Source organism: Bufo gargarizans, chromosome 9 (genome assembly GCF_014858855.1).
Source record: "Bufo gargarizans isolate SCDJY-AF-19 chromosome 9, ASM1485885v1, whole genome shotgun sequence".
NCBI lineage: Eukaryota > Metazoa > Chordata > Amphibia > Anura > Bufonidae > Bufo > Bufo gargarizans.
The window spans coordinates 19,652,891-19,678,539 of NC_058088.1; the positions used below are offsets into that span (position 1 = coordinate 19,652,891).

General features: G+C 47.4%; 1 protein-coding gene across 4 annotated transcripts in view; it reads left to right on the forward strand.

Moving 5' to 3' along the window:
• The window catches only part of LOC122946540 (class I histocompatibility antigen, F10 alpha chain-like), a 131,924-nt gene that overhangs the window by 12,742 nt on the left and 93,533 nt on the right, over nucleotides 1-25,649 (forward strand). The window contains exons 2-6 of one of the 4 annotated variants that reach the window (XM_044306245.1): nucleotides 3,125-3,385; nucleotides 12,114-12,392; nucleotides 18,712-18,981; nucleotides 22,765-22,863; nucleotides 24,204-24,233. The exons of the other annotated variants lie outside the window; for them this stretch is intronic. Of the exons in view, the coding sequence (XP_044162180.1) occupies nucleotides 3,125-3,385; nucleotides 12,114-12,392; nucleotides 18,712-18,981; nucleotides 22,765-22,863; nucleotides 24,204-24,233 (939 nt within the window). The remainder of the gene's footprint in view (nucleotides 1-3,124; nucleotides 3,386-12,113; nucleotides 12,393-18,711; nucleotides 18,982-22,764; nucleotides 22,864-24,203; nucleotides 24,234-25,649) is intronic. 4 annotated transcript variants of the gene reach the window in all.

Consider the following 25,649-nt stretch of genomic DNA (forward strand, 5'->3'; position numbering starts at 1 on the left):
GGTCGTTGTCCTGTTGCAACACCCATCTTCTGTTGAGCTTCAGCTGGTGGACCGATGGCCTTAAGTTCTCCTGCAAAATGTCTTGATAAACTTGGGAATTCATTTTTCCTTCGATGATAGCAATCCGTCCAGGCCGTGACGCAGCAAAGCAGCCCCAAACCATGATGCCCCCACCACCATACTTCACAGTTGGGATGAGGTTTTGATGTTGGTGTGCTGTGCCTCTTTTTCTCCACACTTAGTGTTGTGTGTTTCTTCCAAACAACTCAACTTTGGTTTCATCTGTCCACAGAATATTTTGCCAGTACTGCTGTGGAACATCCAGGTGCTCTTGTGTAAACTGTAAACGTGCAGCAATGTGTTTTTTGGACAGCAGTGGTATCTTCTGTGGTATCCTCCCATGAAATCCATTCTTGTTTAGTGTTTTACGTATCGTAGATTCGCTAACAGGGATGTTAGCATATGCCAGAGACTTTTGTAAGCCTTTAGCTGACACTCTAGGATTCTTCTTCACCTCATTGAGCAGTCTGCGCTGTGCTCTTACAGTCATCTTTACAGGACGGCCACTCCTAGGGAGAGTAGCAGCAGTGCTGAACTTTCTCCATTTATAGACAATTTGTCTTAGGGTACTTTCACACTTGCGGCAGGACGGATCCGTCCTGCGGCTATTTCGCCGTGCCCGCGGACCGCCGCTCCGTCCCCATTGACTACAATGGGGACGGGGGCGGAGCTCCGGCGCTGCACGGAGAAAGGCCGCCGGACTAAAATTACTGCATGTCAGGCTTTTTAGTCCGGCGGCTTTCTCCGTGCACCGCCGTGCTGCGCCGGAGCTCCGCCCCCGTCCCCATTGTAGTCAATGGGGACGGAGCGGCGGTCCGCGGGCACGGCGAAATTGCCGCAGGACGGATCCGACATGGTGAACAGCCTGTCGGATCCGTCCTGCCGCTAGTGTGAAACTAGCCTTACTGTGGACTGATGACCAGCAAGGCTTTTGGAGATACTTTTATAACCCTTTCCAGCTTTATACAAGTCAACAATTCTTAATCATAGGTCTTCTGAGAGCTCTTTTTTGCGAGGCATCATTCACATCAGGCAATGCTTCTTGTGAAAAGCAAACCCAGAACTGGTGTGTGTTTTTTATAGGGCAGCTGTAACCAACACCTCCAATCTCATCTTATTGATTGGACTCCAGTTGGCTGACACCTCACTCCAATTAGCTCTTGGAGATGTCATTAGTCTAGGGGTTCACATACTTTTTCCACCTGCACTGTGAATGTTTACATAGAGTGTTCAATAAAAACATGGTAACATTTAATTCTTTGTGTGTTATTAGTTAAGCAGACTGTGATTGTCTATTGTTGTGACTTAGATGAAGATCAGATCACATTTTATGACCAATTTGTGCAGAAATCCATATAATTCCAAAGGGTTCACATACTTTTTCTTGCAACTGTATATAACAGGCAAGTCACCCGTTCGGCTCTTTCTGTAACTCCCATAGACTGCAGTGGAGAAGGCAGCTGCCTTGACCGGGGGTTAGAGGATCGGTAACGCCCCCCGAGGCGGACCTGTGGATGAGCCAATGAGGAAGTGACTGACAGAACGCTCCGGCTCACTGTACACAAGGAGGTTCTGCAGCAGCTGGGGCATGTATTATATGGAGCAATGTATTATATAGAACAGGGGTACTCAAGTACTACGCTAGCAATGCCCATTTTGCCCCTTCACGCTAGCAATTCCCATTGTGCCCCCTTCACGCTAGCAATGCCCATTGTGCCCCCTTCACGCTAGCAATGCCCATTGTGCCCCCTTCACGCTAGCAATGCCCATTGTGCCCCCTCCAGAGTAGAAATTTCCATTGTGCCCCCTCCAGAGTAGAAATGCCCATTGTGCCTCATCCAGAGTAGAAATGCCCATTGTGCCTCATCCAGAGTAGAAATGCCCATTGTGCCCCCCTACAGAGTAGAAATGCCCATTGTGCCCCCCTACAGAGTAGAAATGCCCATTGTGCCTCCCTACAGAGTAGAAATGCCCATTGTGCCTCCTTCACATTTGCAATGCCCATTGTGCCCCCTCCACTCACTGTGTCCCCATTGTGCCCCCTCTGTGTTTTTAAAAAAAAAACACAGTAACTACTCACCTTGTCCCGTTCCTGAAGCTCACAGTTCTCTCTCCCCTGCAGACAGAGATCGCTTTGCAGCACTGTGTGGGCGGAGCTTATGCAGATTTCTGGGCTGCAGGCTCCGCCCACACAATCCGGCAGCGCGATCCGTGCCTGCAGGCTGAATGGTGGAGCGGGGAGAAGTCTTCCTGCTTCACCATTCAGAGCGCGGCTGACCTGAAGAAGGAGAGGAGTGTGGGGAGCTGAGCGGTGAGTGACAGGACCCAGCTCCCTGCGCTCCAGCAATGAGCGCTTCCATCTGTATTGATAGATGCGCTCATTGCTTCTGGACTCTGTCCGGATTCGGTCCGCCAGTTGAGTTCCCCTTATATAGAACATCAGTATAATGTACAGCAGAGCGTCCATTGTATCCGGGACAAAAGAGAGTGCGGAGGAAAGAGACATGTGAGACGAGGAGAACTGAGGAAACATGTTACATCTTACATACATGACCCTGTCACCTACAGGCTGCACATACATGTCCCTGTCACCTACACGCTGTACATACATGACCCTGTCACCTACACGCTGTACATCCATGACCCTGTCACCTACACGCTGTACATCCATGACCCTGTCACCTACACGCTGTACATCCATGACCCTGTCACCTACACGCTGTACATCCATGACCCTGTCACCTACACGCTGTACATACATACATGACCCTGTCACCTACAGGCTGTACATACATGTCCCTGTCACCTACACGCTGTACACACATGACCCTGTCACCTACACGCTGTACATCCATGACCCTGTCACCTACACGCTGTACATCCATGACCCTGTCACCTACACGCTGTACATCCATGACCCTGTCACCTACACGCTGTACATCCATGACCCTGTCACCTACACGCTGTACATACATACATGACCCTGTCACCTACACGCTGTACATACATGGTGCCCTCCTCCTGTAGTGTATGTGTGATATGTAACACTCTGTATCTCTCTCAGACAGTCACTCTCTGCGCTATTATAAGACGGGGGTCTCAGCTCCGGGGTCCGGGCTGCCGGAATATTCTTCAGTCGGATACGTGGATGATCGGGAGATTGTGAATTATAACTCAGAGAGCAGAAGAATGAAACCGAAGGTGAAGTGGATGGAAAAAGTGGATCCAGGATACTGGGAGACACAGACACAGAGAGCTAAAGGAAATGAGGCCGCATCCAGATATAATGTGAGGACAGTGATGAGCCGCTTCAACCAGACCGGAGGTGAGAGACAATATACCATATACACCGATATACACACTACACCGTATACACTGATATACACACTACACCGTATACACTGATATACACACTATACTGTATACACTAATATACACACAGTACACCGTATACACGCTACACCGTATACACTAATATTCACGCAGTACACCGTATACACACGCTACTCCGTATGCACTAATATACACACTACACCATATACACTGATATCCACACTACACTGATATCCACACTACACCGTATACACTAATATAACACACTACACCGTGTACACTGATATACACACTACACCGTATACACTGATATACACACTACACCGTATACACTGATATACACACTACACCGTATACACTGATATACACACTACACCGTATACACTGATATACACACTACACCGTATACACTGATATACACACTACACCGTATACACCGATATACACACTACACCGTATACACTGATATACACACTACACCGTATACACTGATATACACACTACACCGTATACACTGATATACACACTACACCGTATACACTGATATCCACACTACACCGTATACAATGATATACACAGTATACACTGATATACACACTACACTGTATACACTGATATACACACTACACTGTATACACTGATATACACACTACACTGTATACACTGATATACACACTACACCGTATGCACTGATATACACACTACACCGTATGCACTGATATACACACTACACCGTATGCACTGATATACACACTACACCGTATGCACTGATATACACACTACACCGTATACACTGATATACACACTACACCGTATGCACTGATATACACACTACACTGTATACACTGATATACACACTACACCGTATACACTGATATACACACTACACCGTATACACTGATATACACACTACACAGTATACACTGATATACACACTACACTGTATACACTGATATACACACTACACCGTATACACTGATATACACACTACACTGTATACACTGATATACACACTACACCGTATACACTGATATACACACTACACCGTATACACTGATATACACACTACACCGTATACACACTACACTGTATACACTGATATACACACTACACCGTATACACTGATATACACACTACATCGTATACACTGATATACACACTACACCGTATACACTGATATACACACTACACCGTATACACTGATATACACACTACACCGTATACACTGATATACACACTACACCGTATACACTGATATACACACTACACCGTATACACTGATATACACACTACACCGTATACACTGATATACACACTACACCGTATACACTGATATACACACTACACCGTATACACTGATATACACACTACACCGTATACACTGATATACACACTACACCGTATACACTGATATACACACTACACCGTATACACACTGTTGTGCTGTAAACTTTGTGAATCTTTTGTTTGATTTGGTTTTTTATCTACTTTTAGCAGTTGTGTGTCTGATGTAGTTTTTGGTCAAATTTAAGCAGAAATATAGAAAATCCTGAAGGGCTCATAAATGTTTTAGCACTGCTGTAGCTTAAAGGGGGTCGTCTTAGTAAATGGCCTTTATCATGTAGAGAAAGTTAATACAAGGCACTTACTAATTTATTGGTATTCTCCATATTGCTTCCTTTGCTGGCTGGATTCATTTTTCCCTTGCATTATACACTGCTTGTTTCCATGGTTACAACCACCCTGCAATCCACTAGTGGCGGTCGTGCTTGCACGTGCAGGCCTCTCTGGTGGCCAGGACCGTTGAACCGCACATAGACTGGTGCTTTTTCCTATAGTAGGCGGTCTCGACCACCGCTGATTACAGGATGGTTGTAACCATGGAAACGAGCAGTGTGCATTGTGATGGAAAAATGAATCCAGCCAGCAAAGGAAGCAATATGGATAATAACAATACATTAGTAAGTGCCTTGTATTAACTTTTTCTACATGATAAATGCCACTTGGTGAAGTGAATCAGCCTCTTTAACCGCCTCCGGACCGCCTAACGTAGATGTGCGGTCCGGAGGCGGCAGCGCTGCGCAGAGTCACGCATATACGCGTCATCACGCGAGATTACGCGCTTTGCCGGCCCGCGCATGCGCAGTTCGGGCCGGCATTTCGTCAAGGGGGGTCGCGTCATCAGCTTGCCAGCCAATGATCGCGGCTGGCAAGCTGATGATTTAAAAAAAAAACAATCAAGTGCCAGATAACAGATCATATTAGTAAATATGATCTGTTATATGGCTGGCCTGCTGCTCTGCTGGTCCTTTTCGTCGGTTGGTTCCAGCAGAGGAGCAGGCTTCACAGTGAGTAGCACCAAACACCTCATACTAGCCCCAGATCTCCCCCCTGAACCCCAATTAACCCTTTGATCACCCCTTTGATCGCCCCTGTCAATCACTAGTGAAAGGAAAAAAGTGATCAGTGCAAACTGTCACTTTTTATTTTCACTGGTATTGACCGTTAGGTTTTAGTATAGTTTAGGCCCCTTGTTTAGGTAGTTTAGGGATTGGTTAGCGCCCAGCCCACCGCACCGCAGTCACTGATTCGCTGATTAGCGTATCGCTAATCAGCATTTGTACTTTTATAGTATCTGTAAGTGATCAAAACTGATCACAGTCAGATCTATAATAGTATTAGTGTCACCTTAGTTTGCCCTCCACCCAAAACGCAGTGTTTGCCCGATCAGGCCTGATTGGTCGCCCACACGTGCGTTCGCCCACGCCCGCCCCACCGCAGTGAAAAATTATATTTTTTGATCACTGCACATTCACTTTACACGCACTGCGGCGATAAAAAAATCAGTTTTGATATTTTTTATCAACCGCAGCGGCTTCCTGTACTTCGCTAGCCTCCCCTTTGTAAGACAGGCTTGCTTTTTTTCTTGGGTAGTCTCAGGGAATACCCCTAAATTTAGTTGCCCAAATGTCAAACAGGGGGTATTCTTCTGAAGAGGCCTACAGGCTTCTGACCCAGTCGGATGAGGAGTGGGAACCCTCATCTGACGAATCTAGCGGGTCAGAATACGAACCTGTAGAAAGCAGTGGCTCTCTGACCCAAAGTTCGGACGATGAGGTTGAGGTCCCTGATACCACCAGGCGTACCCGGCCCCATGTCGCTAGACCGCAGGTTGCGCAGGATCCGCTTAAAGAGCAGCAGAGTGGGGCTGGCGCTGTCGGATTACGTGGTGAGGCATACACCAGCAGCGCAGCCCTCCCTGGACCTAGTACCAGCACTGCCGTACAACCTGGTGAAGTGGCGAGCACCAGAAGGGCAGTTGAAGCTGGTACGGTGGCACGAGCAGTAGTGACCCCGTCGCAGCCACCGCAAAGACGGGCCCGTAGAGCCCCTAGAATCCCTGAGGTGCTGGCAAACCCTGATTGGCAGTCCCCAACTTCAGCCGCACTTGTAGTTTTCCCTTTCACCGCCCAGTCTGGAGTTCGGGTTGAGACAGCTCAGATCGGTTCGGCCCTGGGATTTTTTGAGCTGTTCTTGACTGCGGAGCTCTTAGACTTAGTTGTGGCAGAAACAAATCGGTATGCCACTCAATTTATATCCGCCAACCCGGGAATCTCTTATGCCCAGTCTTTCCGGTAGAAACCAGTCCAAGTTTCCGAAATTAAAACTTTTCTGGGCCTTTTCCTCAACATGGGTCTAACCAAAAAGCATGAATTGCGGTCATATTGGTCCACGAACCCGATTCATCACATGCCCATGTTCTCTGCTGCTATGTCCAGGGCACGTTTTTGAGGCCATCCTGCGTTTCCTGCACTTTAGCGACAACACCACCTCCCGTCCCAGAGGCCACCCAGCTTTTGACCGGCTCCACAAAATTCGGCCCCTCATAGACCATTTCAACCTGAAATTTGCAGATTTGTATACCCCAGAGCAAAACATCTGCGTAGACGAGTCCCTAATACATTTTACCGGGCGCCTTGGCTTCAAACAATACATCCCAAGCAAGCGCGCCCGGTATGGGGTCAAATTGTATAAGCTCTGTGAAAGGGCCACAGGCTATACCCACAAATTTCGTGTCTATGAGGGAAAAGATCAGACTCTGGAGCCGGTCGGTTGCCCTGACTACCTGGGGAGCAGTGGGAAGATAGTCTGGGACTTGGTGTCACCCTTATTCGGCAAGGGGTACCATCTTTACGTGGACAATTTCTACACAAGTGTGGCCCTCTTTAGGCATTTGTTTCTAGAACAGATTGGCGCCTGTGGCACCGCGCGAACTAGTCGCGCGGGCTTCCCCCAACGGCTCGTTACCACCCGTCTTGCAAGGGGGCAGAGGGCCGCACTGTGTAACGAAGAACTGCTCGCGGTGAAATGGAGAGACAAGCGTGACGTTTACATGCTCTCCTCCATTCACGCAGACACGACAATACAAATTGAGCGAGCAACCCGTGTCATTGAAAAGCCCCTCTCAGTCCACGACTATAACCTTCACATGGGAGGGGTGGACTTCAATGACCAGATGTTGTCTCCGTATTTAGTTTCCCGCCGCACCAGACTCTGGTATAAGAAGGTGTCTGTATATTTAATTCAATTGGCTCTGTATAATAGTTTTGTTCTCTACAGTAAGGCTGGGAGAACTGGATCCTTCCTCAAATTTCAGGAAGAGATCATCGAGAACCTCCTGTACCCAGGAGGTTCCGTGGCCCCATCCACCAGTGTAGTTAGCCGTCTACACGAGCGACATTTCCCCAGTGTCGTTCCTGGTACCTCAAACCGACCGCCACCCCGAAAAAAATGTCTGTAGCAGGAGTGGAATAAGGCGTGACACCAGCTATTTCTGTCCAGACTGTCCTGACCACCCTGCCCTATGCTTTGGAGAGTGTTTCCGGAAGTACCACACACAGGTACACCTAGCATAGGGATCACATCTCACCAGGACAGGCACACAGGGCTATTAGGGCCCATTCACATACAGCTGCTGCAAACGTCTCCTTTCACCTGGGACAAAGTGCATAACGCACTTCGCCACATCTTTGGGCGATTTGCGCTTTGCACATTGACCCATGGGGAAGGAGAGGTTTGTTCTATAAAGGTGTAAAAAAAACCACAAAAAAAAACCACCAGTAAGCAAAAAGGTTAATGTTTAGTTCAAAAAGTTAAAGTTTATATGTTCTGTTCCAAAGTTAATAAAATTATTGTGTTGCGGCCTGTTTTCTTTTTTTTTTTTTTACCTTCCAGGTGGACCAACCGATCGATTAGCTGCAGCACCGATGTGCATTCTGACAGAAGCATTGCGCTGCTGTCAGATTACACGCAAGTCAGTGTATGCGGCGCTGCAAGACGAGATTTCTCCTCTGCAGTAACAGATACGTTTGCCGAGGCATACGAGCTGAGGAGGAGGCGGCGTTCCTATGCTTTGGCAAACACTTTGTATATAAAAAATTAAAATTAAAAAATCCCGGCAATGATTTATTCATCCACATCGATTGATGTGAATGGAGAAATCTGGTTTGCCAGGGCATACGAGCTAAGTGGGTATGGATGTAGGGCGGAGCTCCTATGTCCTGGCAGACGCCTTTCCCCTCCTTTTTTTTTTTTGTTTGGGGCAGAGATTTTTTCATCCACATTGATCGATGCGAATGAAGAAATCTGTGCCGTACATTTTTTTCTTTCAGCCCAGAGGCTGAACGGAAAAAAAAATCTCATTACCTGTATGCTCAATATAAGGAGAATAGCAGAAACTCCTAATGCTGGCCATACATGTAATGATTGCGGAGACCCTCAAATGCCAGGGCAGTACAAACACCCCACAACTGACCCCATTTTGGAAAGAAGACACCCCAAGGTATTCGCTGAGGGGCATATTGAGTCCATGAAAGATTTAAATTTTTGTCCTAAGTTAGCGGAAAGTGAGACTTTGTGAGAAAAATAAATAAATCAATTTCCGCTAACTTATGCCCAAAAAATAAATTTCTATGAACTTGCCAGGCCCCTCATTGAATACCTTGGGGTGTCTTCTTTCCAAAGTGGGGTCACATGTGGGGTATTTATACTGCCCTGGCTTTTTAGGGGCCCTAAAGTGTGAGAAGAAGTCTGGGCTCCAAATGTCTAAAAATGCCCTCCTAAAAGGAATTTGGGCACCTTTGCGCATCTAGGCTGCAAAAAAGTGTCACACATGTGGTATCGCCGTACTCAGGAGAAGTTGGGGAATGTGTTTTGGGGTGTCATTTTACATATACCCATGCTGGGTGAGATAAATATCTTGGTCAAATGCCAACTTTGTATAAAAAAATTGGAAAAGTTGTCTTTTGCCAAGATATTTCTCTCACCCAGCATGGGTATATGTAAACTGACACCCCAAAACACATTCCCCAACTTCTCCTGAGTACAGCGATACCAGATGTGTGACACTTTTTTGCAGCCAAGGTGGGCAAAGGGGCACACATTCCAAAGTGCACCTTTCGGATTTCACCGGTCATTTTTTACAGATTTTAATTGCAAACTACTTCTCACACATTTGGGCCCCTAAATTGCCAGGGCAGTATGACTACCCCACAAGTGACCCCATTTTGGAAAGAAGACACCCCAAGGTATTCCGTGAGGGGCATGGCGAGTTCCTAGAATTTTTTATTTTTGTCGCAAGTTAGTGGAATATGAGACTTTGTAAGGCCTCTTTCACACTTGCGTTGTCCGGATCCGGCGTGTACTCCACTTGCCGGATTTACACGCCGGATCCGGAATAACGCAAGTGTACTGAAAGCATTTGAAGACGGATCCGTCTTCAAAATGCTTTCAGTGTTACTATGGCACCCAGGACGCTATTAAAGTCCTGGTTGCCATAGTAGGAGCGGGGAGCGGGGAGCGGGGGAGCGGTATACTTACAGTCCGTGCGGCTCCCAGGGCGCTCCAGAATGACGTCAGAGCGCCCCATGCGCATGGATCATGTGATCCATGCGATCACGTGATCCATGCGCTTGGGGCGCCCTGACGTCACTCTGGAGCGCCCCGGGAGCCGCACGGACGGTAAGTATGCTGCTCCCCGCTCCCCACTACACTTTACCATGGCTGCCAGGACTTTAGCGTCCTGGCAGCCATGGTAACCATTGAGAAAAAGCTAAACGTCGCATCCGGCAATGCGCCGAAACGACGTTTAGCTTAAGGCCGGATCCGGATGAATGCCTTTCAATGGGCATTCATTCCGGATCCGGCCTTGCGGCAAGTGTTCCGGATTTTTGGCCGGAGCAAAAAGCGCAGCATGCTGCGCTATTTGCTGCGGCCAAAAAACGTTCCGTACCGGAACGGAATACATCCTGATGCATCCTGAAGGACGGACTGTCCATTCAGAATGCATTAGGATAATCCTGATCAGGATTCTTCCGGCATAGAGCCCCGACGACGGAACTCTATGCCGGAAGACAAGAACGCAAGTGTGAAAGGGCCCTAAGAAAAAAAAATCATCATTTTCCGCTAACTTGTGACAAAAAATAAAAAGTGAATACCTTAGGGTGTCTACTTTCCGAAATGGGGTCATTTGTGGGGTTTTTCTACTGTCTGGGCATTGTAGAGCCTCAGGAAACATGGCAGGTGCTCAGAAAGTCAGAGCTGCTTCAAAAAGTGGAAATTCACATTTTTGTACCATAGTTTGTAAACGCTATAACTTTTACCCAAACAATATTTTTTTTTGCCCAAACATTTTTTTTTATCAAAGACATGTAGAACAATAAATTTAGCGAAAAATTTATATATGGATGTCGTTTTTTTTGCAAAATTTTACAGCTGAAAGTGAAAAATGTCATTTTTTTGCAAAAAAATCGTTACATTTTGATTAATAACAAAAAAAGTAAAAATGTCAGCAGCAATGAAATACCACCAAATGAAAGCTCTATTAGTGAGAAGAAAAGGAGGTAAAATTCATTTGTATGGTAAGTTGCATGACCGAGCGATAAACGGTGAAAGTAGTGTAGTGCCGAAGTGTAAAAAGTGCTCTGGTCATTAAGGGGGTTTCAGCTAGCGGGGCTGAAGTGGTTAAGTAGAAATGTATCCTGGTGAGACGAGTAGTCACCGTACAGACGGACCCCGTGTACACCTGTGAGTTAAAGGGGTATTCCCATATCATATGGCCGGGATATGCTATCAATCTATGATTAGTGGGGGTCTGATCTATATGTCTATACCTATAATGTCTGACGGACATGTCCCTGTACTAATACAGTCCTCACAGCCGCCTATAATACCAGCCTCACATAACCCCTTCCTTCCTAGTCACCTGTCAGTCACAGCGCCCCCTGTGGTGGTAGAAGCAGAGGTCTCACCCTCGTGAGCGGGGCCACTGACTGTCAGAATTGGCCACGATTATCATGTGACTGATGTCATTAAGGTCCTGCTAGAGAATAGTCAGCACAGGGCAGATTATAATGAGGTAATGAATCCCTCGCGCTGTAAGGACCTTCTGACGTTACAGGGTCAGGTGACATTCGAAGCCTGAGCCTCCCCCGGCTCCTCCCCGATCCCATCATTAGGATGAGATGACTGATCATTACCTGCTCCACACCACGTGACCCTGTGACGTCAGGAGACATGAGGGGGGATTCATGGGCCCCTGGAGGATCGGGCCCCGGCAGTAGCCTGGATTTCCCTCATATATTACACACGTCACACACATACACTGCACATACATGACACATACATGTGCTCTGTGTGACATGTTCCTCTGCTGTCTGCAGGTTTCCATATTGTCCAGTGGATGTCCGGCTGTGAGCAGAGAGATGACGGCAGCGTCACAGGATACGATCAGTACGGATATGATGGAGGAGAGTTCATGTTCCTGGACACACAGACGGGGACATATATCCCCACCATGTCCCAGGCTCAGATCACCGCACAGAGATGGAACAGTCGGGAGGAACAAGAGGGGGAGAGATGGAAGAATTATCTGGAGACTGAATGTATAGACTGGCTGCAGAAACATGTGGAGAACGGGAGAGAAGATCTGGAGAGGAGAGGTAAGTGCTCATCACCACCTGTCACATGTCCTGTATGTGTGTGACGTGTGTGCGGAGCTGTGACATCACACGCGTCTGCACAGCGGACACCAGCGCCTGCACAGAAACAGACAGGAATTTCATATCTCCACAGTAAGCGGGTCGTTTATTATGGGAAGTATGACACTTTTTGCTGTACATTTCTCTCAAAGAGGATTTGCGGACGAATCTGTGACTTTTCCCCTCTCACTACACCAAGGTGGTAAAACGGGGCGTGCCGGGGAGGGGGCGTGCCAGCAGGCCCATATGATTCATCATTTCCTACACCTGTTTTTGGCGTAAAAAATTACTTAAATCTATAGCAGCAAAGGAGCTGGCGTAGATTTCAGCAGGTCGCACGGCCGCCGGTAAAGTGTCTTAAGGTATGTAGAGGCGGGTGACTCTCCATAACTTAGGCACATCCAGCGAACATGAACTAAGACCGGCGTCTAAATAAGCGGTTTTAGTAAATGTCCCCCTAAGTTTTTGGGCTCAAATTTTTACTTAGATTTCACACCAACCAGTCGCCAACACTTCCAATTCATCTCCATTGATTTCAATGTGAAAATCGCTTGTTAATTTATTCTGCAGTTTTTTTCTGTTTGTGGTTTTAAAAACTGCGCTGCAGGAAGAAGTGACGTCTTCAGTCTTGACTGATTTCGCGCAGTATCCACGTCCAGAGTTCCCATGGAAGTCAGTCTGAGGTCTAAGGCTAAGTTCACACACAGTTTTTTTCGGCTCATTCAGCTTCAGGATACCACATGGTATTTTAGCAGCAGCCGTTATTCCTCCAGTTCAGTGTGACCTCTGTGCCATTACCACTCCGCACACCTCTACTGTCTTCTATGGGCTAACACAGTGTCCTCTTATGCATTTATTTCTGTCCACTACAATGTGCATTGCTATTTCTATGCAGCTGTTATTGTTCATGTAATGTACCTGGTTCACCAGACGGTGACAGCAAGCATGGCAGAGTTACATTTGCAGAGGTTGGAACCTTCTTTCCATCCTAATTCTCTCTTAGAGGTCAGTGGAGAGTACTCCCTGCTTGGGGAAGGAAGCAGGTCCATGTCCCTGCTGGACGTGTCCTGCCTAAGCCAGCTAGAGCACCTTCAGCTCTGCTGGACACAGAGGCCAAAGCCTGAAGCCAGGATGTAAAGATTCCCTGGTATTAATCTAGAGACCGACTACAGAGAGAAGTTGCAGCATAAAGAAAAAAGCAAAGTTATACAGTAAGATTTTCAGCACAGCAGAGCCAGAGAGCAACAGATTTAGCAAAGTTGAGTTTGTTTGCTGCCAGGGTTTATGCTAACGCCTGCTGGGATCCAAGACAAAGCCTGAAACTGTTGGAGAAACATTTATTCAAGTAAAGCTGTTAATGAACTTCCTCACAAGGTCTGGATTCAATTTATTTCTTCAAATCCCTCGATTATTCCCCCTATTTTTGTTCTGCTTCGGATGAAAACGCCTAGATTCCAGTGTATCCAGGTAGGAGCACCATGACACGTGCACCAACATTAAGGGAATTTAGGCCACCCTATACCAGTCTGGCATTCCTACACCTGTGTACCATCTACTACATCATTAAAAGGGGCCCTGTGCCCTTGTCGCTTCACTGCAATTGGCGTCACGAAAAACATTTGCTTTAAGGGACCCATGTCAAGAAGACAACGCGCTGTGTAAATTATCAAGCTGTTTCAGCCCTAAAATGAATGGAGATGATCTGCAAAGAAATCCTCCCCAAAATCTGCTCAGAAAAACCTCAGTGTGAACATACCTCAACCCCGTGTCACAAACCACATGTGCGGCCATACAAACTGCAATCAGGGCTTCATTGTAAGTAAATGGAGCAGTGCGTTAACATGGCGCCATCTGGTGGCAGAGAAAAGGAACCCAATTTAATCTGAACTACAGTATATCGCCATTCTACAGGTCCTTCTCAAAAAATTAGCATATTGTGATAAAGTTCATTATTTTCTGTAATGTACTGATAAACATTAGACTTTCATATATTTTAGATTCATTACACACCAACTGAAGTAGTTCAAGCCTTTTATTGTTTTAATATTGATGATTTTGGCATACAGCTCATGAAAACCCAAATTTCCTATCTCAAAAAATTAGCATATTTCATCCAACCAATAAAAGAAAAGTGTTTTTAATACAAAAAAAGTCAACCTTCAAATAATTATGTTCAGTTATGCACTCAATACTTGGTCGGGAATCCTTTTGCAGAAATGACTGCTTCAATGCGGCGTGGCATGGAGGCAATCAGCCTGTGGCACTGCTGAGGTGTTATGGAGGCCCAGGATGCTTCAATGCGGCGTGGCATGGAGGCAATCAGCCTGTGGCACTGCTGAGGTGTTATGGAGGCCCAGGATGCTTCGATAGCGGCCTTAAGCTCATCCAGAGTGTTGGGTCTTGCGTCTCTCAACTTTCTCTTCCCAATATCCCACAGATTCTCTATGGGGTTCAGGTCAGGAGAGTTGGCAGGCCAATTGAGCACAGTAATACCATGGTCAGTAAACCATTTACCAGTGGTGTTGGCGCTGTGAACAGGTGCCAGGTCGTGCTGAAAAATGACATCTTCATCTCCATAAAGCTTTCCAGCAGATGGAAGCATGAAGTGCTTCAAAATCTCCTGATAGCGGCTGCATTGACCCTGCCCTTGATAAAACACAGTGGACCAACACCAGCAGCTGACATGGCACCCCAGACCATCACTGACTGTGGGTACTTGACACTGGACTTCAGGCATTTTGGCATTTCCCTCTCCCCAGTCTTCCTCCAGACTCTGGCACCTTGATTTCCGAATGACATGCAAAATTAGCTTTCAGTCCAGTGCTGCTTCTCTGTAGCCCAAGTCAGGCTTCTGCCGCTGTTTCTGGTTCAAAAGTGGCTTGACCTGGGGAATGCGGCACCTGTAGCCCATTTCCTGCACACGCCTGTACACGGTGGCTCTGGATGTTTCTACTCCAGACTCAGTCCACTGCTTCCGTAGGTCCCCAAGGTCTGGAATCGGTCCTTCTCCACAATCTTCCTCAGGGTCCGGTCACCTCTTCTCGTTGTGCAGCGTTTTCGGACACACTTTTTCCTTCCCACAGACTTCCCACTGAGGTGCCTTGATACAGCACTCTGGGAACAGCCTATTCGTTCAGAAATTTCTTTCTGTGTCTTACCCTCTTGCTTGAGGGTGTCAATGATGGCCTTCTGGACAGCAGTCAGGTCGGCAGTCTTACCCATGATTGCGGTTTTGAGTAATGAACCAGGCTGGGAGTTTTTAAAAGCCTCAGGAATCTTTTGCAGGTGTTTACAGTTAATTAGTTGATTCAGATGATTAGGTTAATAGCTCGTTTAGAGAACCTTTTCATGATATGCTAATTTTTTGAGATAGGAATTTTGGGTTTTCATGAGCTGTATGCCAAAATCATCAATATTAAAACAATAAAAGGCTTGAACTACTTCAGTTGGTGTGTGATGAATCAAAATATATGAAAGTCTAATGTTTATCAGTACATTACAGAAAATAATGAACTTTATCACAATATGCTAATTTTTTGAGAAGGACCTGTATATGTATGACAGCCGCTGAACAGCTAAGGGCGCGTCCACATCATTGCTGTTTATTTCCATTATGGGAGCAGAAGCACAAAAATAACGGCAGTGATGGATTCGGCACATAACTGACAGGAGCAGAGCCTAACAGATACCATCGACTATAATGGGATCTGTTCTGTTTCCTTTTGGGAGAACATATTTTTTATTTTTAGTAGAGAGGAGACTCCTGCCTGCAAGACTATTCTCTCCACTACTTTCACAAACTCTGACGGACGCCCCGAACAGAACATGTCCCTAGTAATAGACATTTCTTACTCATTGGTCCCTTCACTGATGTAGACATAAGACTGGGGCAGATTCTGGCTTCTCTTCTGCCCCATGAACTTCACTATTTTCTAGTGAGATCCTGGGGCTGAGCCCTTAAAGTAATTATTTCTATTTTAACGTAATTTCTACATAAATCCATAGAAAAGATAGTGTTGCGCTGGTACTACTGCCCAGTGCTTATCCATCGTATGTACCCGTCAGTGCTGGAGACATGTTGGCGGTGCGGATCAGGTCGCGGCACTGTGTTACATATTTGGTGGGCCTGTCCTAATGTTAGAAGGTTCTGGGGTCGCATTCTACAGTTGTATGGCCAGTTCTCAGGGAAGCCTATCTCTAATACCCACAATGTTCACCTTAATACCTGGAGCTTTGGCACAAGTTAAGAAGAACATCTTACGCCTCCTCCTCACAGCAGCTAAGATGGTGATTCTCAGGCACTGAAGATTGACCACCTTCCGTGAATGGTCTGAGGAGGTCTCATAGGATAGAAGCAGGAGGGTAGTTATAGGGAGTGCAGAGGTAGCAGTCGCTTCCAGGCCCAGGAGCCAGAGGGGGCCCAAAGACCCTTGTGCCGCATAAGAAGACATTGGTATAGAAAGTGAAGGTTGGTCAAGTTACACCTCTGACTGGGGGGAAGGGGTTAGATGAAGAATTTAGCTTTGGGGGGGTGTTGTGGGTGGGGCTTGAGGCATCTCAGTTTTTGCCTCAGGCGGCATGAAGGCTATGTGCCTCCCTGTCCCTGGCAACAAAGCACTGAGGGAAGGGGGCCCCAAGCTGAACTCCTGCACCCATAAGCCTTTAGCTACGCCCCTAGATGGAAGAATTAGGCCTCTTGCACACAACCGCATGGCTTTATCAGTATTTTGCGGTCAGCAAAAAAACCCGGATCCGCAAAAAATACGGATGACGTCCGTGTGCATTCCATTATGCGGACAATAATAGGACATGTTCTATCTTTGAACGGAAAGTTCCTTCCATTTACTTTTTCCGGATCCATTGAAATGAATGGTTCCGTATACGGAACGCAAAAAACAGAATGCAAACAGGAAAAAAAACGTTAGTGTGCACGAGACCTTAGTAGCAGCAGCTCATGATTGCACCTCAACATCTTTACCCCTCTGGAGCCTATGGCTGACGTATATGGCCACCGCAGAGTATGGATCTTCCATCTCTGACCTCCTGAGAGGTTTGATAGGCTCCATTACGTAGATGTTTTTCCCTCTCTGCCCCTTCTTACGCCTCTTTCTCTCTCATGGTCCAGCATTAACATCCCCCCTTTACGGAGGAGGGTCTGAGAGATGGGGCCCTTACTGCTACCTGTGGATCCTCATGTTCATTTATGTGAATTTACCTCAGTATATTTTCATCTTGATCCTGACAGTTATTCCGTGTTCTGCTCTCGTTGCCAAAAATGTTTTGATAAAACTTTAATAAAAACCGATTCCACATAAATCCACAGAAGACGCTGATAAATACATGTAATTTCCTCCATGTCTGCTGTAAGTGTAACAAGGGCCTCGATGCCTTTCTCTCTATATTACTGTGGATGAAAGGGATCTCCCGCTGTAGTAAGTGATGGTGCATGTACTGCTACCGTATACTGACACTGATCGGGCGGGACCCCCACTGATCCTCACAAGGAGGGGGCCATAGCATTAGCTCAGGGTTATGGTTCCTTCATAGCGATGCCCCCGACCATCCACTACCATACACTGACCGGGCCGGACCCCCACTGATCCTCACAAGGAGGGGGGCCATAGCATTAGCTCAGTGTTATGGTTCCTTCACAGCGATGCCCCCGACCATCCACTACTATATACTGACACTGACCGGGCCGGACCCCCACTGATCCTCACAAGGAGGGGGCCATAGCATTAGCTCAGGGTTATGGTTCCTTCACAGCGATGCCCCCGACCATCCACTACTATATACTGACACTGACCGGGCCGGACCCCCACTGATCCTCACAAGGAGGGGGCCATAGCATTAGCTCAGGGTTATGGTTCCTTCACAGCGATGCCCCCGACCATCCACTACTATAACACAGCCCCATTCCCTGTGTCCAGACCAGCGGGGACCAGAGGTCACACCCCAGCAATCACAGGGTTATGGCGTATGTGAGCGATATCTGATAGCACCCTATGATGTGTCTGTAATAGGAAGTATTAGAAGAGTATTTGTACGTTATGGAGAAGGACACAGAGCCGGTTCCCCTCTGCTATTCCAGTCCGCAGTGCTCCCCCGCAGTGACAGGTCTCAGTCATGGAGGTCTATTCTTCTATGTGAGGAGCACAGGGGGCTCCTGAGTGTTATACACAGTACAGGGGGCTCTGCTGATTGTACAGACTGCCGGAGTATAGGACAGATCAGATCCGTACACAGGGTCCATTTATATTTTCTTCTTCTTCCCTCTCAGTTCAGCCGCAGGTGAAGGTCTCCGGTCAGAAGAAAGGTGACACCATGATGCTTCACTGCCAGGTGTACGGATTTCACCCCCGAGCTGTGCACGTGAAGTGGATGAAGAACGGGGACGACGTTCCCGACTATGAGACCACACACACCCTCCCCAATCCTGACGGCACCTATCAGATCAGGGTCAGTGCGGAAGTGATCCCCAAAGAGGGCGAGAGTTACTCCTGTTATGTGGATCACAGCAGCCTGGGCGAGCCGCTGACCGTTGTGTGGGGTGAGTTGTATCCGTACTGGGCGGATGATGGGAGTAAGACTATGGAGTAGGTCATGACGGGCGATCACTATTGTGACATGTCATTGTATAGTCTATTCCCTGATCTCCAGCATCTGATTAGTGTGAACAGTTCCTCGACAAATCCTGTCCTCCTTTTAGGGAGTTTTGGATATGTTTATAATGTAATGGATCTGTTCATGTTGATATCAGACCTCAGGCTTTATTGACCCCTGATAGAAATCTAGAGAACCAGTCACGGTGTAATGTACTTACTGTACGCCGGTGTGAAGGATCCTGTATTTCCTATGTACAGTAAGTGTCCGCACGGTGACCACATGTCGTATAACAGCTTCTCTCCGTTTGCTGCACAATGTTTCTTCAGCCTTCCTCTCACTATTTTGAGGTTATATTTGTTCCTCGATGCTGCCTGAGTGAGAGGGATCTAGAACAAGTCTGTGTAAGGGTCTGTCAGATGTGGAGCCTTCCATCAGAGGTATACGTTGGGAGGACTATCGACGTAAACCTATGAGAGAAAGCTGCAACTTATCCCTCTGTATAGGTATAGAGTGTCATACATCGCCTGTACAGTCCCCTCCACCTCCACTGTCCCCTGGAGAAGTATCCCACCTGAGGAGTGAACACAGAAGTTTCCTCCATTTCTGAGGCACCTCTGATAACGTAACTGTCCATATAGCTACATCATTGAAAGTTCCTCAGACAAGCTGTCTCCAATGGCAGCAAGACCTGCTAGTGACTGAGCACGTCTGGAGGAGGAGCGGCCTGTGCTGGGGGGGGGGTAGAGGAGGAGCGGCCTGTGCTGGGGGGTAGAGGAGGAGCGGCCTGTGCTGGGGGGGTAGAGGAGGAACGGCCTGTGCTGGGGGTTAGAGGAGGAGCGGCCTGTGCTGGGGGGTAGAGAAGGAGGAGCGGCCTGTGCTGGGGGTAGAGGAGGAGCGGCCTGTGCTGGGGGGTAGAGGAGGAGCGGCCTGTGCTGGGGGTTAGAGGAGGAGCGGCCTGTGCTGGGGGGTAGAGAAGGAGGAGCGGCCTGTGCTGGGGGGTAGAGAAGGAGGAGCGGCCTGTGCTGGGGGGTAGAGGAGGAGCGGCCTGTGCTGGGGGGTAGAGAAGGAGGAGCGGCCTGTGCTGGGGGTAGAGGAGGAGCGACCTGTGCTGGGGGGTAGAGAAGGAGGAGCGGCCTGTGCTGGGGGTAGAGGAGGAGCGGCCTGTGCTGGGGGGTAGAGAAGGAGGAGCGGCCTGTGCTGGGGGTAGAGAAGGAGGAGCGGCCTGTGCTGGGGGTAGAGGAGGAGCGGCCTGTGCTGGGGGTAGAGGAGGAGCGGCCTGTGCTGGGGGGGTAGAGGAGGAGCGGCCTGTGCTGGAGGGTAGAGGAGGAGCGGCCTGTGCTGGGGGGGTAGAGGAGGAGCGGCCTGTGCTGGGGGGGTAGAGGAGGAGCGGCCTGTGCTGGGGGGTAGAGGAGGAGGAGCGGCCTGTGCTGGGGGGTAGAGGAGGAGCGGCCTGTGCTGGGGGTTAGTGGAGGAGCGGCCTGTGCTGGGGGTTAGAGGAGGAGCGGCCTGTGCTGGGGGTTAGAGGAGGAGCGGCCTGTGCTGGGGGGTAGAGGAGGAGCGGCCTGTGTTAGGGGGTAGAGGAGGAGCGGCCTGTGCTGGGGGTTAGAGGAGGAGCGGCCTGTGCTGGGGGGTAGAGGAGGAGCGGCCTGTGTTAGGGGGTAGAGGAGGAGCGGCCTGTGCTGGGGGGTAGAGGAGGAGCGGCCTGTGTTAGGGGGTAGAGGAGGAGCGGCCTGTACTAGATAAAGTTGGTAAATGTTCGTTAGTCAGCCGCCCCCACAAATTATAAAAATGAGGTAATTAATCTGTAGGGGTTCTCCGAGATTTTTTCGAGGGACTTTCCAATGCTATGCAGTTTGGGGTCACACTTGGGCCTCGTTCACATTTCCTTTTTTCTCTGACATGTGCTGCCCGTATATTCCATGGACTGCACACGCACCCATTGATTTTAATGTGTCTGTTCACACAACAGTATTGTTTTTACAGTCCATGGGTCAGTGAAAAAATCATGGACCCACGCACTACTTTGATCTGTGATGCGGCCCAAACACGCCCATTATACAGATCCGTGCAAAAGCATGGACACAACACGGATGACATCTGTTGCGTCCATTTTTTACTGACCACTGATAGAAGATGCTTTTGAAAAATTATTTTCAGCGGATCAGTGTCCGTGTAATAGGGTTGACACAAGGAGAGCAAAAAACGTACACCTGGACCAAACACGGATCCTTCCCGGACGTCTTCACAATTGAAACGGAAATGCATTTTTTCACAGACGTCAGGCAGACACGGAAATGTGAACAAGGCCTTAGGCCGCTTTCATATGTAGATTTTAGTGGCGTTTTTTTGCAGCTCCAGATGTTAGCTGAAGGTCTGTGGGCAATATGATGCAGGACACACAAGAGTCTTTTAGCTCCTGATGTTTTTGCTTGATAGGGGAGTTATTATTTTTTTTTGGTGTTTCTTGCTTCTTTTTTTTTATTTTTTTTAAATGCAGCAGGCTGGAGCTCTCGGTGGTCTCAGGCATTGTCCTATCACCTTCTCTGTAGGCAAAAACGACATGTAGAAAACACTAGCGGTAAGAAGCACTATAGGCAAAAAGGGCAGATGGATGAAAAACCCACATACACTTCTTCTTACAGCCCTAGAAATAACGGCAGTGGAAATGTGTGTGTGCAGGGACCTGTGCGGCATCTTCTGGGCTGGGAAAATGGCAAAATAACCGGAAACCATGAAGGACCTTTATCAAGACTGGCGAGCCCGTATACCGGCCTGATGTCCCTGTCACCGGAAACCATGAAGGACCTTTATCAAGACTGGCGAGCCCGTATACCGGCCTGATGTCCCTGTCACCGGAAACCATGAAGGACCTTTTATCAAGACTGGTGAGCCCGTATACCGGCCTGATGTCCCTGTCACCGGAAACCATGAAGGACCTTTATCAAGACTGGCGAGCCCGTATACCGGCCTGATGTCCCTGTTTCTTAACAAATCAGGCGCATCTCTGCCCTCCCGTGCGCCAGAAACTGAAGTCTACTCCACCTGCAGGCTTCATCTGTAACTTCCGTCTCTTTCTGGAAAAAATAACAAATCCCCTCCTGCTAAGTCTCATCTGCTTTCTGGCCATTTTGGAAAAGTGGTGAGAAGCCTTAAAAGTTGCAATTTATGGAGCACATATGGCGTTTGGCATGAGGGGCTCAGTAATGTTCCCCGTGTGTCTCACCACTAGGGTTTTCTCCATGGTGTGCCCCCCTATAGAGAAGGGGATGTGAAAGCATCTGAATATGCACCAGAGATCCGCAGGCGGCATTTCGAAGAAAGGCAGAAAAATAAAAACCGCTGCCTAATGACAGAAACAGCAGGAGCAAAAAATCAGCGACGTTTGTGTCCTGCGCTTGATGTCTTCCGTAGACCTTCAGCTAACATCTGGAGCTGGGGTTTTCACAGCACAAAAATGCACCAAAAAACAGGTGCAAGAAACGCCAAAAAAACAAATGACAAATCCACAACACACAGAGCACGTCCTGATATCTGCAGTGTGTGAATGCGGGTCAGTTCGGCTCACCGGCATCGTTCTGTACATGAAGTAAATCTGGACTGTGCTCATGTATGTAATCCTATTACACTGTACATACTGCGCCGTTACTACAGCGGGGGTAGAGTCTGTGATACATGACGCTCTCAGTATAATCCGCAGCTCATACTCACCTCTCTGATTTCTAAACAGAACCAAGTAATCCGAGTGTCTGGGTCACCCCTGTGGTCGTGGCTGTGGTGGTCATCATTCTTCTTGCTGCTGCCATTGGTGGATTTGTCCTATACAGAAGTAAGTATCAGGAATACGGCGCGGCTTCTCTCAGGACGTATGTGTATATATATTACATGTAGAGGTTATATGTTCGGCTGTTACACTTTGTCCTCTGATTTCCTCCATATTGTATGGTTCTCTCCAGACTGATGTCACACATTCCCTCCACAGCGGAGCCATGTTACATATAATCCGCACTGCTGTGTCCTCCAGTCATGACTCCACATGGAGCTGCTGACAGCATTGTGCCCCCTACAGGGAATCGCCTATAAATCTGTGCCCGTCATATCACCAGGATCACACAGCGCCCATAGAAATGTGCCAGGCACAGCGCCCTTAGTACACCAGCCATGGTCTCCTGTGTGTCCTGCTCTGCTCTCTACCACCAGGACGTCCATTAGATCAGTGGTCGCTTCTCGTGTCGCTCTACAGAGATCAGCGCTGGAGATTCCCACCAGTCAGAAGTGATCTGTGATTGATCTCCTCTATCAGGACAGATGTCTGACGTCCTGGGACAATGCCGGGGACTGAGGACTACGTCACTGAATCCTGGACATTACTGTTACGGGGCTGAGGAGTCAGGAGCCGCACAGAAGAAGCCTGTGGGCCGCATGTGGCCGCCCTGGGTGTAGTATTATGGAGTCAGTGCAGGAGGGTATAGCAGCCCTGGTATGGAATACATTATATACTGTCTGCACGTTCTTATGGCCTCTCATCAGACGCAGACATCGCCATATACCTCTGATAGAAGACTGCGATATCTGCTCCTGTATAGACCTCCAATATCATACGTCACCCATAGGACTCCGAAGTATAAACAGTGTACAGCCCTATAGACTTTACGGTGTGTCTCTGTACGGAATAGTGTAGGCCACACCAGGAAAACCATAAATCCTGGTATTTGTGGCAGATACGAGGTGAATGAGGCCTCAGGAAATGTTCCCCATATGCAGCAGGAGCTTTACCGGCCCATACACCGAGCGCAGTACAGAAACTAAGTGTGAACAGAGGTGTATAAAAGGTTTCCAGTCATTATTCATCTTTCTCTGTATTTCCTCACTAATCGGGGAAATATTGATATCTTGATAACATTTCTGATATTACAGCCCAAAATAAGCAGAAATATAAGAAAATCTAATCATTTGAAACCTGCGCTTTATTCAGCCAAATGGCGATGATTTTACTGGAATGTTCCATAAAAATTGTCTGAAAAGCTGCTGCCACACACATAACCCGGTGACCTTCCGTCTGTACGTCCTCCCCCCTCAGCCGCCCTCCATTATGTTCCTTTATATGGACCCAATGATGATGGATCTTCAGGCTCCTGTTACTAATTCCATCTCCTCTTCTTACTTTAGGGAAGAAAGCCGGCTACAAGACGACCAGCAGTGAGTATTCTGTATATGTCTCTCTGATGAGATGTCACTAGATGTGACCATGACTGGTGTCCTGTGAATATGGAGGGCAGTATGTGGCAGTACAGTGGGGAAAATTAGTATTTGATACACTGGCAATTGTGCAAGTTTTCCCACCGACAAAGAATGGAGAGGTCGGTAATTGTATCGTAGGTACACTTCAACTGCGAGAGACAGAGTCAAGTTTGGAACTTACCTCCTCATAGAAACTGATTAAATTAGTTTGGCATGACCGATCCCTTACGAAGCCATGCTGATATGGCGTTATTTGCTTATTTCCGTTGAGATGTATCTCAGAAAACCTTCAAACAGTTTACCCACAACAGATGTTAAACTTACCGGCCTATAGTTTCTGGGCTCTGTTTTTGGACTCTTTTTGAATATTGGCACCACATTTGCCATGTGCCAATCCTGTGGGACATTCCCTGTCAGCATAGAGTCCGCAAATATCAGAAATAAGGGTCTGGCTATGACATTACTTTATTCCCTTACGATACGGGGGTGTATGCCATCTGGTCCTGGCGATTTGTCTATTTTAATCCCCAGTAAATATAAGGCTCCCCACAGTTCCACCCTGTATGTAACACCCCCCCCCCCAATACTGCTGCCTGTATATAAAATGCCCCCCAATAGTGTTCTCCCAGTATAAAATTCCCCCAATAGTGCCTCAATATGTATGAAATTCCCTTAGTAGTGTCCCCAGTAAAATCTTTTGCTGGATAAAATAAATAAAAAAATATATATACTGTATATAATCTCTTACCTCATCCACTTAAACACGCTGGCACTCGCTCTGCACTCATCTGATGCCATGACTCGAGCTTCAGGTCCTTCATGTGTCAGCGTGTTCAAATGGTAAGTGCCGTGCATATATTTATTATTTTTATTAATCCCTGAAAGGCATTTTAACTCCTTAAAAACCGGGCCAATTTTCATTTTTGCATTTTGGATTTTTCCTCTCCACGTTCCAATAGCCATAACTTTTTATTTTTCCATTCACATAGCCATATCAGGGCTTATTTTTTGCGGGACAAGATATAAAATTTAAATGCCACCATTTAATTTACCATTTACGGTACCCATTTCTTTGTGGGGTAAAATAAAAAAAAATAAAAAAACTGAATTCCGCCAAGGTCCTTGCTCTAAAAATGACCTGAAATCCTTATTCTGTGGCTCAAAATAATTGCTGTAATACCAAACTTGTATAATTTTTTTATTTTAATTACTTTAAAAAAATATATAATTTAACATTTTCTTTCCATCGCCATATTCTGACAGCCATAACTTTTCATATTTCGTAACGACCAGAAGTTTTTATTAGTACTATTTTTGTTGTATGTACGAATTTTTCATCAGTGTTAGGCCTCATGCACACGACCGTTGTGTGCA